The following is a 17,578-nucleotide window of genomic DNA, read 5'->3' as shown; positions in this document are numbered from 1 at the left end:
ACATCCATCCAACTAACACAGAAGTTAGATAGTTGCACTATCACTGTACAGCAGCCTATTGTTACTTTATGGATTGATACTTTTGAATGCAAGCAACTATACCATGCTGGTATCTGGAGAAAAGTAAGCAAATGTATTTGGATGAATTGGTAAACCGCACTGTAGTAAAAATCCTAGGGTGGTGCGACCCCATCACTCTTTCCCTCCAGTGTAGAGAAAGGCCCGCAGGCAGACAGTCCACAGAGCATACGTCCCTTCAGACCTCCCACAGCACACAATGAACAGGGAAACATAACCAATCACTATGATAATGTCTGCTTGTCATGGAGCAAATACTTTATGACCATGAATGAAATAAGGTTCTACAATGTATAAACAAAAACACATGTAAAAGTGTTGGTCCCATGACCTGAAATAAGATTCCATAAATTGTTTCACCTTCAAAAGCACAGGTGCACCTTGTGCTGGGGACAATAAAAGGACACTGCAGTTGTCACACAGCATAATACCATAGATATCTTAAGTTGAGGGAGCGTGCAATTGGAATGCTGGCTGTAGGAACATCCACCCGAGCTGTTGCCAGATAATTGGAAGTTTATGGTAGAGAAATTAACTGCCTGTGTTGCATTAGAGAATTTGGCAGTACGTCCAACCGGCCTCAACCATGTATGGCGTCATGTGGGCGAGCGGTTTGCTGATGGCAACGTTGTGAATACTGTGCACCATGGTGGCGGTGGGGTTATGGACAGGTATACGTTAGACAATGAACACAATTGGATTTTATCTATGGCAATTTTGATTGCAGAGATACCGTGATGAGATCCTGAGGATCTGTACACGTCCCAGTTATTCTTACGCAAACACATCACCCATTGAGCATATTTGGGATACTCTGGATGAACCCGTTTGACAGCGTGTTCCAGTTCCCGCCAATATCCAGCAACTTCTCACAGCCATTGAAGAGTGGGACAACATTCCATAGGCCACAATCAACAACCTGATCAACTCGACACAAAGCAAATAGTGGTCACACCAGACACTGACTGGTTGTCTGAGCCACCATCACTCAAAAAAATTTAAATAAAAATTGTGACCAAGAGATGCCCATCTGTATTCAGTCATGTGAAATCCATAAATTATGGTCCAATTAATTTATTTCAAATGATTTCCTTTGTACAGCATTATATGAACTCTTTAAAATAATTTCATTTATATTTGTGCAATAAAGATATGCCTAAGTACAATTAAAAAGCAGATTTGTATGCATTGTTTTATTTATTGTTCTCTTTATGTATAAAGCACTGCAGAGTATACATTTATACACAAGACAAAATACACCACTATATGGAATGCAGAAATGTCAGCTATATTTTCTGGTCATGGCGAATTCAAAAGATTAAGTAGAAACCTTACTGTGCAACAGAATATAGCATCAAGACAAAATGAAAAGGCACAACGAATGAAACTGAACTCAGTAAGCTCCCCCTTTCTTCCAGAGTAAGACATCTTTAGTCCAATACAAAAATGCTAGACAAGACACCCAGCTCCTTTCAGCTTACTACCTAGCATAATTGAAAAAAAACAGAATGCCCTTCAGGCTTGGTCATTACTAAGGTTTGACCTTATGGCTTCTGTGTAGAGATGGGCAGCTGTTGCCAAGACCAGCTATACATATATGCATGCATTTCAATAGGGCAGAGGGGAAAGTTAATACTCCACAATTTCAGTTTAACCAAGTTAAAGCTCGTCATCCACTGTAAGGGATGTTATATGTAGTGTGAACAGCAAGCATATAGTTGTAACAGTAAAAATGCACATACCATACAGCATTCTGAAACAAATGGAGTGTTACATAACAAGTTGTCCTCTAACAGACCTAGTCTTCTTCAGAAACATGCTATGGGCTTACCTTAAATAAGAATACTACAAAATATTGTGCAAACATATTGCTGTGCAAAACGAGGTTGAAGTAACACTGGCACTTTTCGTAACATTTTCCTCCACGTCTTTCTAAATTCCCAGGTCGCCCTTCATCAAGCAAATGGCTTGTGGGTAGTTTGTCGATGCCAAAGTGACACAGCATCTTGGTTAAGGCCACTTCATCCCCCGGCCCATCAAGCATGCGAACACCGTCATTACCATTTTGGACTTGACCTCCACCAGGTCGTCTGGGAGAGCGTAGACACACACCCCGATCTTCCTCGCCATGGAAATGGCATATCTAAGAGTAGAAATAGGTTGTTTCATTTAATATTGATCAGCACTTTCTTGCATGACAAGACATTGACATTTGTTGAATATTCATTCACATGACTTCTTAATATATTAGTGTGCCTTCAAAGTATTCATACACCTCGACTTACTCCAGTGTTACAGCCGGAATTCAAAATGAAAATACCTCACCTGCCTATATACACCCCATAAATGACAAAGTGAAAACATGTAGACATTGAAAATGAAATACAGAAATGTAATTTACATAAGTATTCACACCAAGTCAACACTATAAGCTTTTATAGCCTATTATCCGAAAATTTGGTCGGTGGCTTCCTACGGATTGTGTGACGCAACTACGGAGCCTCCGGAGGCCAAATTGAGCTCCGTACTGCATTCAAATTTTGAGGCAATGAGGGCTCCATATAGCTCTGTATTGACATGATTGGTTGACAGTAGGTGGGGGCAGGAGGTCCTGTACAGTGCATTCAGATCTCTTCACTAACATGGTTACATTACAGCCTTATTCAACACAATATCCCATAATGACAAAGCAAAACAGGTTGTTGCAAATGTATTAAAAATAGAACAGAAACCTTATTTACATAGGCATTCTGACCCTTTACTAGGAGACTTGAAATTGAGCTCAGTTGCCATTGATCCTTGAGATGTTTCTACAACTTGGCATCCACCTTTATTGGACATTATTTATAAGGGGACACACCGATCAACATAAAAATGTAAAAAAGGTCCCACAGTTCACATAGTATGTCAGAGCAAAAATCAAGCCATGAGGTTGAAGGAACTGTACGTAGAGATCCGAGACAGGATTGTGTCGAGGCATAGATCTGGGTAAGTGTACTAAAACATTTCTGCAGCATTGAAGGTTCAAGAAGTGGCCTTCATTCTGAAACAGAAGACGTTTGGAACCACCAAGACTCTTCCTAGAAGAGCCCCGTCGCAGACTAGGATGTCTTGCTCCCAGACTGACTAAACAACTTCTTAGCTCGCTTTGAGGACAATACAGTGCTCTCCTTCACTGCAGCCGACGCGAGTACAACCATCGCAAGGCTGCAGGCCCCGACGGCATCCCCAGCCGCATCCTCAGAGCATGCGCAGACCAGCTGGCTGGTGTGTTCAGACATATTCAATGAATCCTTATCCCAGTCCTTATCCCAGCAGTCCTTATCCCAGTCTGCTGTTCCCACATGCTTCAAGAGGGCCACTATTGTTCCTGTTCCCAAGAAAGTTAAGGTAACTAGCTAAACGACTACCTTCCCGTAGCACTCACTTCCGTCCTCATGAAGTTCTTTAAGACTGGTCAAGGACCATATCACCTCCACCCCTACCTGACACCCTAGACCCACTCCAATAGGTCCACAGACACCGCAATAGCAACCACACTGCCCTAACCCATCTGGACAAGAGGAATACCTATGTGAGAAAGCTGTTCATTGACTACAGCTCAGCATTTAACACCATAGTACCCTCCAAACTCGTCATCAAGATCGAGACCCTGGGTCTCGACCCCACTCTGTACAACTGGGTACTGGATTTCCTGACGGGCCGCCCCCAGGTGATGAGGGTAGGAAACATCTCCACCCCGCTGATCCTCAACACTGGGGCCCCACAAAGGGGGGGTGGGGGTGAGCCTTTTCCTGTACTCCCTGTTCACCCACGACTGCGTGGCCATGCACACCTCCAACTCAATCAAGTTTGCAGACACTACAGTGATAGGCTTGATTACCAACAACGACGAGACTGCCTACAGGGAGGTGGTGAGGGCCCTTGGAGTGTTGTGTCAGGAAAATAACCTCACATTCAATGTCAACAACACAAAGGAGATGATCGTGATCTTGCCTCTGCACCATCACTCATTCATACATCTTTATCATCGGTTTAGACTTGTGTGTGTGTAAGGTAGTTGGGAAATTGTTAGATTACTCGTTGGTTATTACTGCATTGTCGGAACTAGAAGCACAAGCATTTCGCTACACTCGCATTAACATCTGCTAACCATGTGTATGTGACAAATAAAATTTGATTCTGAGAAGTGGCCGCCCGGGGAGAAGGATCTCGGTCAGAGAGGTGAACAAGAACCCGATGGCAACTCTGCCAGACCTCCAGAGTTCTTCTGTGGAGATGGGAGAACCTTCCAGGACAACATCTCCGCAGTACTCCACCAATCAGACTTTCATGGTAGAGCGGCCAGATGGCAGCCAATTCTCAATGAGAGGCACAACCGGCTGCTTGGATTTTGCCAAAAGGCACCCAAAGGACTTAGACCATGAGAAACAAGATTCTCTGGTCTGATGAAAGCAAGACTGAACTCTTTGGCCTGAATGCCAAGCGTCACATCAGGAGGAAACCTGCCACCATCCCTACGGTGAAGTATGGTGGACAGGGAGACTAGTCAGGATCGATCGAGGGAAAGATTAACAGAGCAAAGTACAGCGAGATCCTTGATGAAAACCTGCACCAGAGCGCTCAGAACCTCAGACTGGGGCCAAAGTTCACCTTCCAACAGGACAACGACCCTAACCCCACAGCCAAGGCAACCTGGGACAAGTCTCTGAATTTCCTTGAGTGGCTAAGCCAGAGCTCAGACTTGAACCCGATTGAACATCTCTGGAGAGACCTGAAAATAGTTGCGCAACGATGCTCCCTATACAATCTGACCAAGCTTGAACGGCTCTGCAGAGAAGAATCTCCCCAAATACAGGTGTGCCAAGATTGTAGTCATACCCAAGACTCTAGGCTGTAATAGCAGCCAAAGGTGTGAAAAAAAATGTGAACCCTTTCTCACCAAGCAGTACTGCTTCTTGACACTGATCACTTAACCAGGGATCCAACCGCACCAATGTGTCAGAGGAAGCACCGTCCAACTGGCGACCGTGTCAGCATGCATGCGTTCAGCCCACCACAGGAGTCCCATCGCTTTCTAGCGACAAGGACATCCCGGCAGGCCAAACCCTCCCCAAACCCGGGCGATGCTGGACCAATTGTACGCCACCTCAGGTCTCCCGGTTGCGGCCGGCTGCAACACAGCCCGGATCTGTAGTGACGCCTCTAGCACTGCGATGCAGTGCCTTAGACCACTGCGCCATATCAGGAGGCCTAAAAACCTGTTTTTGCTTTGTCATTATAGGTTATTGCGTGTAGATTGATAGGTGAAAAAAAAAAAAAAAAGTAATACATTTTAGAATAAGGCTAAACAAAATTTAGAAAAAGTCAAGGGGTCTGAATACTCTGAACACACACCCTTCCCAAAAGCTGCTCTTGCGAAGTGCAAGTAGTATGACTGCTCTGACTTCTACAGAGGGCGTATCACAGTAAATGTTGCATGGCCAATGCATGGCCGATTGACCACGAAGTGCCTTAAGTCTCAAAGAGCTTTCCACACCTGGATTGTGCAACATTTGCCCACTCATTATTACATTTTTTATTCCTCAAGCTGTCAAATTAGTTGTTGTTCATTGCTAGTCAACCACTCAGAGCTATCTCAGCCACATTCAATGTTGTCTTGGGAAGCAATATTTGGCCTCGTGTTTCAGGTTATTGTTCTGCTGAAAGGTGACTTCATCTTCCAGTGTCTGGTGGAAAGCAGACTGAACCAGGGTTTCCTATAGGATTTGCCGCAAACATGCATAACGCTTTGTATTCAGGACAAAATGTTAACAGCTTTGTCACATTTTTGCTGTTTTACTTAACGCAAACAGGATGCGGTTTAAATATTTTATTCTGTACAGGATTCCTTTTTGCTCTGTCAATTAGTATTGTGGAGTAACTACAAAGTTGTTGATCCATCCTGTTAGATCACAGCCATAACACTAACTGTTTTAAAGTCACCATTGGTCTCTGGTGAAAGCCGAGTGGTTTCCTTCCTCTCCGGCAACTGAGTTAGGAAGGACACCTTAGTCTTTGTAGTGACTGGGTGTATTGTTACACCATCCAAATTGTAATTAATAACGTCAACAATGCAACGGGATAGTCAATGTTTTCTTTAAGGTGTCCTATGCGATGCATTGGAAAATCTCCCTGGTCTTTGTGGTTGAATCTGTTTGAAATTCACTGCTCGACTGAGGGACCTTACAGATAATTCTGTGTTTGGGGTACAGAGATGAGGTAGTCATTCAAAAATCATGTTAGTCACGATCATTGCAGAGTCTAACTTATGTGACTTGTTAATCAAATATTTACTCCTGAACGCATTTAGTCTTGCCATAACAAAAAGTGGCTGAAGTTGACTCAAGACATTTCAGCTTTCATTTTTAATTAGTTTGTAAATTTTGAAAAACATTACGGGGTATTATGTGTAGGCCAATGACACAAAATCTCAATTTAATATTGAGGCTATAACAAAATATGGAAAGAGTCCAGGAGTGTGAATACTTTCAAAGGCACTGTACTTCACAACCCCCATATTTCAGGTTAACAGGAAGTATAGCAAAAAACAGTAAGTAACTGAAGCTTGAATTCCTATTATAGGTCACTAACCCATATCAAAGTTTGTCTGGACAGGTTCATCAGTGGAAGTCTTACTTGGCATTCTCCAACTTGTCCTCAGCTGCTAGGCTGCCAGTCTTGACCAGGTCATAGCTGATGCTGCCACGTTGGATGGCATCAATCAGGTCCACCACTGGTAAACTGGTGCTGATCTCCTTGTCCTGACAATCAAGTGGAGAAGAAAGTGTTAAATACCCGCTTCGGAAATCAGTTCAAGTATTGTGTCAGAATTTGTGGTATGTCACATTAGGTCTGCTGATTAGATATATTGACTGAGTATCACTACAGAACAGATGCATACTAAAACTGTCAAATAACTAAGAAAAGTATTTTTTTTTAAATAGAACCATATATATGGTTCTAGACAGACACACACTGGGGCAAAAAAAAGTATTTAGTCAGCCACCAATTGTGCAAGTTCTCCCACTTACAAAGATGAGGCCTGTAATTTTAATCATAGGTGCACTTCAACTATGACAGACAAAATGAGAAAATTTAAAATCCCATTGTAGGATTTATTTGCAAATTATGGTGGAAAATATGTATTTGGTCACCTACAAACAAGCAAGATTTCTGGCTCTCACAGACCTGTAACTTCTTTAAGAGGCTCCTCTGTCCTCCATTCGTTACCTGTATTAATGGCACCTGTTTGAACTTGTTAACAGTATAAAAGACACCTGTCCACAACCTCAAACAGTCACACTCCAAACTCCACTATGGCCAAGACACCAAAGAGCTGTCGAAGGACACCAGAAACAAAATTGTAGACCTGCACCAGGCAGGGAAGACTGAATCTGCAGTAGGTAAGCAGCTTGGTTTGAAGAAATCAACTGTGGGAGCAATTATTAGGAAATGGAAGACATACAAGACCACTGATAATCTCCCTCGATCTGGGGCTCCACGCAAGATCTCACCCCGTGGGGTCAAAATGATCACAAGAACGGTGAGCAAAAATCCCAGAACCACACGGGGGGGACCTAGTGAATGACCTGCAGAGAGCTGGGACCAAAGTAACAAAGCCTACCATCAGTAACACACTACACCGCTAGGGACTCAAATCCTGCAGAGCCAGACGTGTCCCCCTGCTTAAGCCAGTACATGTCCAGGCCCGTCTGAAGTTTGCTAGAGAGCATTTGGATGATCCAGAAGAAGATTGGGAGAATGTCATATGGTCAGATGAAACCAACATATAACTTTTTGGTAAAAACTCAACTCGTCGTGTTTGGAGGACAAAGAATGCTGAGTTGCATCCAAAGAACACCATACCTACTGTGAAGCATGGGGGTGGAAACATCATGCTTTGGAGCTGTTTTTCTGCAAAGGGACCAGGACGACTGATCCGTGTAAAGGAAAGAATGAATGGGGCCATGTATCGTGAAATTGAGTGAAAACCTCCTTCCATCAGCAAGGGCATTGAAGATGAAACATGGCTGGGTCTTTAAGCATGACAATGATCCCAAACACACCGCCCGGGCAACGAAGGAGTGGCTTCGTAAGAAGCATTTCAAGGTCCTGGAGTGACCTAGCTAGTCTCCAGATCTCAACCCCATAGAAAATCTTTGGGAGTTGGAAGTCCATGTTGCCCAGCAACAGCCCCAAAACATCACTGCTCTAGAGGAGATCTGCATGGAGGAATGGGCCAAAATACCAGCAGTGTGTGAAAACCTTGTCAAACGTTTTCTGTAAGTCTTCACCTCTGTCATTGCCAACAAAGGGTATATAACAAAGTATTGAAAAACTTGTTATTGACCAAATAATTATTTTCCACCATAATTTGCAAATAAATTCATTAAAAATCCATCCTACAATGTGATTTTCTGGATCTTCTTTTATCATTTTGTCTGTCATAGTTGAAGTGTACACTTGATGAAAATTACAGGCCTCTCATATTTTTAAGTGGGAGAACTTGCAATTGGTGGCTGACTAAATACTTTTTTGCCCCACTGTGTGTGTGTGTGTGTGTGTGTGTATATATATATATATATATATATAAATAAATAAATGCTTTACAAACCTTGAAGCTTGAGATCTTGGTTGTTTTCCCCGCCTCTGACAAGGTTGTATTGACCCATTTGACAATGTCGTCATCATTAGCCATCTGGCCATCTCCCAAGTCCTCTAGTACATTCAGAGTATATCTAGGAGAGATGTCAAGTGTTAGCTAGTATATTGATCAGTTTCTGGTGCACTCGGCAGTGGTTAGCATGCAGTCACTGAAGATCAGGCAAGAGTAAATGGAAAATCAACTTCATCAAGATCTGCTTAAGAACTAACATGAACAATATTCCAGTGCTGTTGCCTGGGGGCCAGGTTTACAAAACATTTTGCCATATGCTGCCTTCTCTTATGACCCCGATTTACTGAAAAGCAACCGCATGTGAAAGCATGTCAAATATCGCTGACAGTACCACCACAGATCGTAGTATTGTAACAGAACAAACTGGGAATTCTACACACCATCTACTTCAGCCCATAACCATGCCTAGCTGGACAAATGATAAAATAACAACTTCTGGGTATTGAAGTAACAATGCAAAGTTAAAATTGGAGCAGCATATTTTTGGTTTCAGGAAACTACTAAGATTATCAAAATATTTGACAGTATGACTGACGGTAAGACAATTGGGGTAAAATGTTCCCTTCAGCCCTCACCCTGGATCTTTATTTTACCTGTGCTCTGTCTTTCCATAAACAACCAGAAATAATAATTACATATTTTATCCCTGGCTATAAAACAGTATGTTACATATTGATCTAAGCAAGTGCCAAGACTCACCTCCTCATGAGCTGCCACAGCAGAGCCAGCGTCAGGGTGGCGTTGCCATCGTTCAGGTCCTGCCCACCAATGCCAACCAGAGAAAACTTGGCCTTCATCTTTCCAAGATCCACTGCATAGTTGCAGTTCTCCAACTGAGAGCAGACAAAACACAGTATGACTCAAGAGAAAAACAAAATTAGTCTCTCTCCAGAACTGGAATTGGAGCTGTGGTCTTTTGATCTATGAATAGTTGAAAACAGTCAGTTCTGCAGTATTATTTACCATTCTTTCAAAGTAAAAATAAATGGAGGAAGAGAGATTTTATTTGACAATAGTCAACCTTTTTCATGTTTGTCCCAATCTTGGGATATGGTGGCTTGTTGACTTTGTTGGTCCAGTCAACGGGTACTTTTATCTTTTCATAAAGCTGAAGGATGACCAAGGCGTCTGCTAGGTCTCTATAGAGTAAAGCTAGTTATTTAGGTTACTCATTGATAATAAAGCCAAAGAAACCTTACCCTGTGTATGAACACTACTGGTAGGGAGCATGTTATGAGCAGTAGGTCATTGGCAGTTTAATTTTTCATGTAAGTCATTAGTTGAATTTGGTACATACCCATACAGATGATTGACATGTGGGTTCACGCCCAGGGAATTCATCCAGTTCCGGAATGTTCCCTCTTCTCGTGTCTCACCTAAATACAAAATAGAGCTGTTGAGTGATTTTAAGGTCTAGGGGTGTACAATATATACTGAACAGAAATCACATAGCAACCTCATGACCAACAGACTAGCTCAACACACACCTTCCAGCAGGCCCCAGTCAATGCCCTCTCCCTCAGGCTTGGTGAGAGACGGGTACTTGTTGAAGAGATTGGCCACAAAGGCCAAGTTGAGTTTGGGGTTGCCAGAGACTACGTCGGCTGGTGTGACAAACTGGCGACAGTCCAGCCTGTCAGCCTGCTTAAGCATGTTCTCTGCCCTCTTCAGGTCATCCTTCTCCTATAAGATAGGCACCACAGGGTCATGCGAATAACATTTAATGTATCCCTTCAGAATCTTCTTAGCCATGTTATCTGTGTATAGAATTTGTATATTTGCCGTAAAAGTGCTTACACTGAAGCCTGCCATGCTGATGTCTGTGTGTGGCTGGTCTTCCTCTGTGCATTTGGGGGAGATTTGGATGAGGAGGTGGAAATAGGCTCTGGAGTCCTGAAACAGAAATCTTGTTTCAATCTCAGCATAGGAAAAAAAAAACCAAGCACACTGAGATACAAGGCTGTGCAGGCCACATGGGAACACACATAGACAAGTATGCAATGACCATGACAGAAAATATTACAGTACAATGACCATGACGCTATTGTCAATTGCTATACAGTAAGGAAGTTGTAAAGTTACTTCATAGAGCATGTTGAAAGGTCTGTCTGCTAAAGAAAAGTGTCAGTCAGAAATCAAAGCACAGGCATAATATATAAAACATTTAACTTTACAAAGAACCTTCTATTCTTTCAAAGAGAACATTTAAGAGTCCAGATTTGGATAAAGCCTTGTTTGAGGCACATTCATCTATTTGATTTAGCTATTGTTCCAACACTTCTTTGTGAAGATGAGAATAGTATTACATTAACCATAAAGACAGTGCACTCAGTTCACACCCCTTGACTCCTTACACATTTTATGGCATTACAGCCTAAATTTAAAATGTATTAAATTGAGATTTGTCACTGGCATAACCCCATAATATCAAAGTATAATTGTTTTTTGACAGTTATACAAATATAAAAACCTTAAGCCAATAACTATTCAAGCCTAAATTAGTTTAGGAGTAACAATTTGCTTAACAAGTCACATAATAAGTTGCATGGACTCACTCTGCAATAGTGTTTAACATGAGTTGAATGATTAACTCATCTCTGTACCCCACACATACAGATAATTGTAAGGGCCCTCAGTCGAGCAATGAATGTCAAACACAAAAAGGTTTTCCAATGCCTCATGAAGGGCACCTATTGGTAGCAGACATTGACTATGCCCTTTAGCATGGTCAACTTTTTACACTTTGGATGATGTATCAATACAAAGATACAGGCGTACTTCCTAACTCGGTTGCCGGAGAGGAAGGAAACTGCTCAGGAATTTCACCATGAGGCCAATGGTGACAAAAACAGTTACAATTTAATGGTAGGAGAAAAGTGAGGCTGGATCAACATTGTAGTTACTCCACAATACTAGCCAAATTAAGAGTGAAAAGGAAACTAACCTGCATAGAATAAAAATTCATTCATTTGTTTGCAACAGGGCACTAAAGTAATACTGCAGAAAATGTGACTAAGCAATTCACTTTTTGCCAAATAAAAAGTTATGGGGCAAATCCAATACATTATCGAGGACCACGCTCCATCATTTTCAAGCATAGTGGTGGCGGAATCATGTTATGGGTATGCTTGCAATTGTTAAGGACTGGGGTGTTTCAGGATTTTTTAAAGAGAGAAGCACCCGTCAAAATTCTAGAGGAAAATCTGCTTTCCACCAGACACTGGGAGATGAATTTACCTTTCAGCAGGACAATAGCCTAACAGTTTTGACTGAAATCTGCTATAAAATATTTTTCTTGCAATGATGAACACCCAATTTGACTAAGCTTGAAGAATTTGCACAATCAGGTGTGGAAAGTTCAGAGACTAACCCAGAATGACTCATAGCTGTAAATAGCTACCAAAGTTGATTTTCACATGTACTGACTCAGGTGGTTGAATACTTATCTAGTCAAGATTATTTTCTTCCACTGAGAGAATTATGTAGGTCATTGACAAAAAAGACACAATTAAATCCATTTTAATTTCACCGTGATAACAAAATGTGGAAAACGTCAATGGGTGAAAATACATTGAAGTCACTGTACATGGATTTTACACATCCATACCTTGATGTCCAAGCTGAAGTTACTGATTTTCTCCCAGCCTGCATTCTCCAGGTGGAAATTAGCCCAGCGCAGCAGCAGCTCCTCTGGAGACAGCTTCATCAAGTCCTCCAGGGTCTCTCCATCCCTCAGCAGAGCAGCCAGGGCTGAAGGAGACAGGGTCACAGGACATAGTCAGCTACATCACCACAACTCACTGACCAGAGGTCTTCAGCCATGAAAAATATATACTTCAAAACTGAGGACAGACTACCGGACATAAAAAGACATCTTTGATCCTTGTAATAGGTCAATGTACCGTGATGAGGAATAAAATGGTTAAATACCAGGTTCATGAGTCACCAAAGACGTGATAGTGCTGTGAAATCCCCTCACCTTCATTCCTGCTGAGCTCGATGTCAGCGAACAGGCCGATCTTGATGATTTGCCACAGCAGGCCCAGCACCAGGTGGGGCTTCCCCTCCCTAAGGTCCAGAGCCCCAATGTTCACCACGTGGCAGCCAATGGCAGAGGCAGAGTTCAGAGCAAGGTTCAGATTCTCCTGTAGGACAAACAGAAACAAAGACCGTTTTGAAGTACCGTTCACAAAAGAGAAACAAGGCCTCCCACATATGTAAATTAAACAGATGACAGTAATTCTCTTTACAATAGCATGGGGTGGAATGACTAAATCTAACAATCACTCAGTCAACTACAGTATATGACCAGTTTGGTTGAGTTTGTAAGGACCTGTATTGTGAACGGTGTCAGTTTTGTCTTGTTTATGGTCCTCTCGTCAATCGTGTCTGGCACCGACAAGTTGATCATTTTACTACAGGAGCACATAAACAGCTGCTTTATGAGGGGTCCTAATGTTGGAAGACACATGTATGCCCCATTTCAAACCACCACGTGTAAGGAAAAATAGCTGTATTAGGGGCTGTAAGGCTTGAAGGGCAGGAATTATACAGAACACAATTATATAAATCTATGGTCTCACCAAAGAACGATGCCGTCGCCCAGGGACTTGAAGAGGGAGTCTGAGTTGGGGTCCATGGGCAGGGCATGCTTGCAGTCAGGGTCATTCTCCAGTGCTGTGTTTATCCAGTTGACAAACGCGTACCGTTCCTCCTCTGCATAGGACAGCACAGAGAAACAACTAGCACCACATAACAGTGGTGGTCAGTGCAGTTTAAAATGAGAGAGGACGATAAAACATTTGATCATTTCAAATACAGTATATTGGATGACTGTCATTCAGCCCCGGCCTGCTAGCTGTCTGAATCGCTGTGTCTCCAGCCAGCCCAACCACTCACTGGACCCCTATTGATCACCCGGCTACGCATGCCTCTCCCTAATATCAATATGCCTTGTCCATTACTGTCCTGGTTAGAAATCTTATTTCACTGTAGAGCCTCTAGCCCTGCTCAATATGCCTTAACCTACCATTTAGTTCCACCTCCCACTTATGCGGTGACATCACCTGGTATAAACCTCGAGACAATCGCTCTCATCATTACTCAAAGCCTAGGTTTACCTCCAAAGTATTCACACCCTACCATACATCTGTCTGTACATTATGCCTTGAATCTAGTCTCTCATGCCCAGAAACCTGCTCCTTTTACTCTCTGCTCTGAACGCACTAAGTAACCAGTCCTGTTAGCCTTTAGCCGTACCCTCATCCTACACCGGTGATGTAGTGGTTAATCCAGGCCCTGCAGTGCCTAGCTCCACAGGTGCTCTCATTTGTTGACTTCTGTAACCGTAAAAGCCTTGGTTTCATACATGTTAACATTAGAAGCCACCTCCCTAAGTATGTTTTATTCACTGCTTTAGCACATTCAGCCAACCTGGATGTCCGAGCCGTGTCTGAATCCAGGCTTAGAAGGTCCACCAAAACCCCTGAAATTTCCATCCCTAACATTTGACAACATAGAACTGCCAAAGGGGGCGGTGTTGCAATCTACTGCAGAGATAGTAGAAGTTCGAAATGATAGAACTCTGTCGTACTTTTAAAAATCCATCTTTGCTATAGACCACCCTCTGCCCCCAGCTGTGCCTTGGACACCTTACATTGCCTGCATCCGTAATTAGTTTGCGGTCAAACAACCACCCCTCACTGTCAAACGCTCCCTAAAACACTTGTGAGCAGGCCTTTCTAGTCGACCTGGCCCGGGTATCCTGGAAGGATATTGACCTCATTCCATCAGTAGAGGATGACTGATTCTTTAAAAGTGCTTTCCTCAACATCTTAAATATGCATGCCCCATAAAAAATAAAAAAAAGGTAGAACCAAGAACAGATAGTCCTTGGTTCTCTCCAGACCCAACTGCCCTTGACCAGCACAAAAACATCCTGTGGCGTTCTGCATTAGCGTCGAACAGCACGTGATACGCAACTTTTCAGGGAAGTTAAGAACAAATATACACAGGGAGTATGAAAAAGCTAGCCTTTGCTTTCCTAACAGAAATTTGCACAAACTACAAAAAGTTCTGGGACACTAAAGTCCATGGAGCATAAAAGCACCTCCTCCCAACTGCCCCGAGGCTAGGAAACACTTAACACCAATAAACCCACAATAGAGAATTTAAATCCACAATAGAGAATTTCAATAAGCATTTTTCTAAGGCTGGCCATGCTTTCCACCTGGCTACCCCAGTCAACAGCCCTGCGCTCCACATAACTCACCCAAACCTCCCCCACCCAAATCCAGATGGCTGATGTTCTGAAGGAGCTGCAAAATCTGGACCCTCTCTTTCTAAAATGATCTGCCGAAATTGTTGCAACCCCTATTACTAACCTGTTCACCTCTTTCGTATCATCTGAGATACACATAGATTGGAAAGATGCCACAGTCATCCCTCTTCAAAGGGGGAGACACTAGATCCAAACTGCTACAGACCTAAATCTATTCTACCCTGCCTTGCTAAGGTCTTTGAAAGCCAAGTTCACAAACAGCTTACCAACCATTTCAAATCTCACCGTACCTTCTCCGCTATGCAATCTGGTTTCAGAGCTGGTCATGGGTGCACCTCAGCAACGCTCAAGGTCCTAAACGATATAACCACCATCGATAGTCATCGACCTGGCTAAGGACTTCGACTCTGTCAATCATAACATTCTTATTGGCAGACTCAACAGCCTTGGTTTCTCATGATTGCGTCGCCTGACTCACCAACTACTTCTCAGACAGAATTCAGTGTCAAATCGGAGGGCCTGTTGTCCAGACCTCTGGCAGTCTCTGGGGGTGCCACAGGGTTCAATTCTCAGGCCAACTCTTTTCTCTGTATACATCTATGTCACTCTTGCTGCTGGTGATTGAACCACCTCTACTCAGATGAAACCATTCTGTATACATCTGGCCCTTCTTTGGACACTAAATTAACCTCCAGATGAGCTTCAATACCATACAACTCTCCTTCCGTGGCCTCCAATTGCTCTTAAATACAAGTAAAACTAAATGCATGCTCTTCAACTGATCGATGCCCGCACCTGCCCGCCCGTCCAGCATCACTACGGTTGTGACTTAGAAAATGTGGACAACTACAAATACCTAGGTGTCTGGTTAGACTAAACTCTCCTTCAATACTCACATTTCTAAACCAAAATTATATCTAGAATTGGCTTCCTATTTCGCAACAAAGCATCCTTCACTCATGCTGCCAAACAGTCAGTTTTACAAGGGTATCCTACTGATCCTTGACGTCACTTACAAAATAGCCTCCAACACTCTACTCAGCAAATTTGATGTAGTTTATCACAGTGCCATCCGTTTTGTCAAAGCCCCATATACTACCCACCACTGCAACCTGTATGCTCTCGTCGGCTGGCCCTCGCTTCATACTCATCACCAAACCCACTGGCTCCAGGTATTCTACAAGTCTCTGCTAGGTAAAGTCCCACCTTCCCTCAGCTCACTGGTCACAAGAGCAGCACACGCTCCAGCAGGTCTCACACTGGTCACCCCCAAAGCCAATCCTTCCTTTGGCCTACATTCCTTACAGTTATCTGCTGCCAATGACTCGCACAAACTGCAAAAATCTGAAGCTGGAGACTGACCTCAAATCACTAGATTTAAGTGCCAGAGCAACTCTCAGATCACTGCACATAACTCATCTGTAAATAGCCCATCCAATCTACCCCATACTGTATTTATGCTATACAACTACTTCCGGGTTGGAGCGAGCGGTCGCATCGGCACTTCGCTCCGCAGGTAGTATAACTTTTTCATTACATTTCATTATAGTACAACGGTTTGATTTGTCTAATCTTAGCAATTTCTTCTTAGCTAGCTACATAGCCGTCTTTGTATCAAAGATAATTGCATAATTATCGTATTTCGTCGTCCTAACGTAGTCCTCACTGCTATTAGCCAGCTAGCCAGCTAGCGATTAGCAGCACTGTAGTAACTATTACACTCAACTGAACGACTTGATTAGTGTAGTGTTAGCTAGCTACATAGTTGTCTTTGCTGTCTTCGTATCCAAGATAATTGTGTAGTTTAGAGTGTGTAGTCTTAGAGTGATTATCTTAATTTACCGAGGTTAGCTAGCCAGCTATTTGTCGTCCTTAACGTAGGAGACTCTGCTAGCTAGCCAACAGCTAACAGCTAACAGCTAGCCAACGTCTACTGAATAGAACTCAACAACCCGGTCGCATTCACAGGTATCACATTTTAATTTCATTACAGTACAACGGTTTGATTTGTTTGATCGTAGCTAGCTACATAGCTAGCTACATAGCAGTCTTTGTATCAAAGATAATTGTGTAGTCTAGAGCGATTTTCTAGGTTAGCTAGCCAGCTATTGTCGTTCTTTTAACGTCGTTCTTTTAACGCAACGTAAACACTGCTAGCTAGCCAGCTAGCCCCCGAATAGCAGCACTGCAGAAACTATTACTCAACGGAACGACTTGATTAGTGTAGTGTCAACAACGCAGCCACTGCCAGCTAGCCTACTTCAGCAGTACTGTATCATTTTAATCATTTTAGTCAATAAGATTCTTGCTACGTAAGCTTAACTTTCTGAACATTCGAGACGTGTAGTCCACTTGTCATTCCAATCTCCTTTGCATTAGCGTAGCCTCTTCTGTAGCCTGTCAACTATGTGTCTGTCTATCCCCGTTCTCTCCTCTCTGCACAGACCATACAAACGCTCCACACCGCGTGGCCGCGGCCACCCTAATCTGGTGGTCCCAGC

General features: G+C 43.0%; 1 protein-coding gene across 1 annotated transcript in view; it reads right to left on the bottom strand.

Moving 5' to 3' along the window:
* Positions 1-1,244: 1,244 nt before the first annotated feature.
* LOC118391302 (plastin-3-like) overlaps positions 1,245-17,578 on the bottom strand; it is a 30,551-nt gene continuing 14,217 nt past the window's right edge. Inside the window, exons 5-16 of the mRNA XM_035782557.2 lie at positions 13,381-13,513; positions 13,131-13,212; positions 12,777-12,942; positions 12,405-12,547; positions 10,595-10,690; positions 10,285-10,480; positions 10,095-10,173; positions 9,819-9,936; positions 9,497-9,630; positions 8,735-8,858; positions 6,757-6,881; positions 1,245-2,221 (exon numbers count right to left, since the gene is read on the bottom strand). Of these exons, the coding sequence (XP_035638450.1) occupies positions 2,089-2,221; positions 6,757-6,881; positions 8,735-8,858; positions 9,497-9,630; positions 9,819-9,936; positions 10,095-10,173; positions 10,285-10,480; positions 10,595-10,690; positions 12,405-12,547; positions 12,777-12,942; positions 13,131-13,212; positions 13,381-13,513 (1,529 nt within the window). The 3' untranslated portion in view covers positions 1,245-2,088. The remainder of the gene's footprint in view (positions 2,222-6,756; positions 6,882-8,734; positions 8,859-9,496; positions 9,631-9,818; positions 9,937-10,094; positions 10,174-10,284; positions 10,481-10,594; positions 10,691-12,404; positions 12,548-12,776; positions 12,943-13,130; positions 13,213-13,380; positions 13,514-17,578) is intronic.

The sequence above is a fragment of the Oncorhynchus keta genome, chromosome 12 (genome assembly GCF_023373465.1).
Source record: "Oncorhynchus keta strain PuntledgeMale-10-30-2019 chromosome 12, Oket_V2, whole genome shotgun sequence".
Classification (NCBI taxonomy): domain Eukaryota; kingdom Metazoa; phylum Chordata; class Actinopteri; order Salmoniformes; family Salmonidae; genus Oncorhynchus; species Oncorhynchus keta.
Note: the sequence above shows the minus strand (reverse complement) of the source record. Positions and strands in the feature narration are given on the sequence as shown.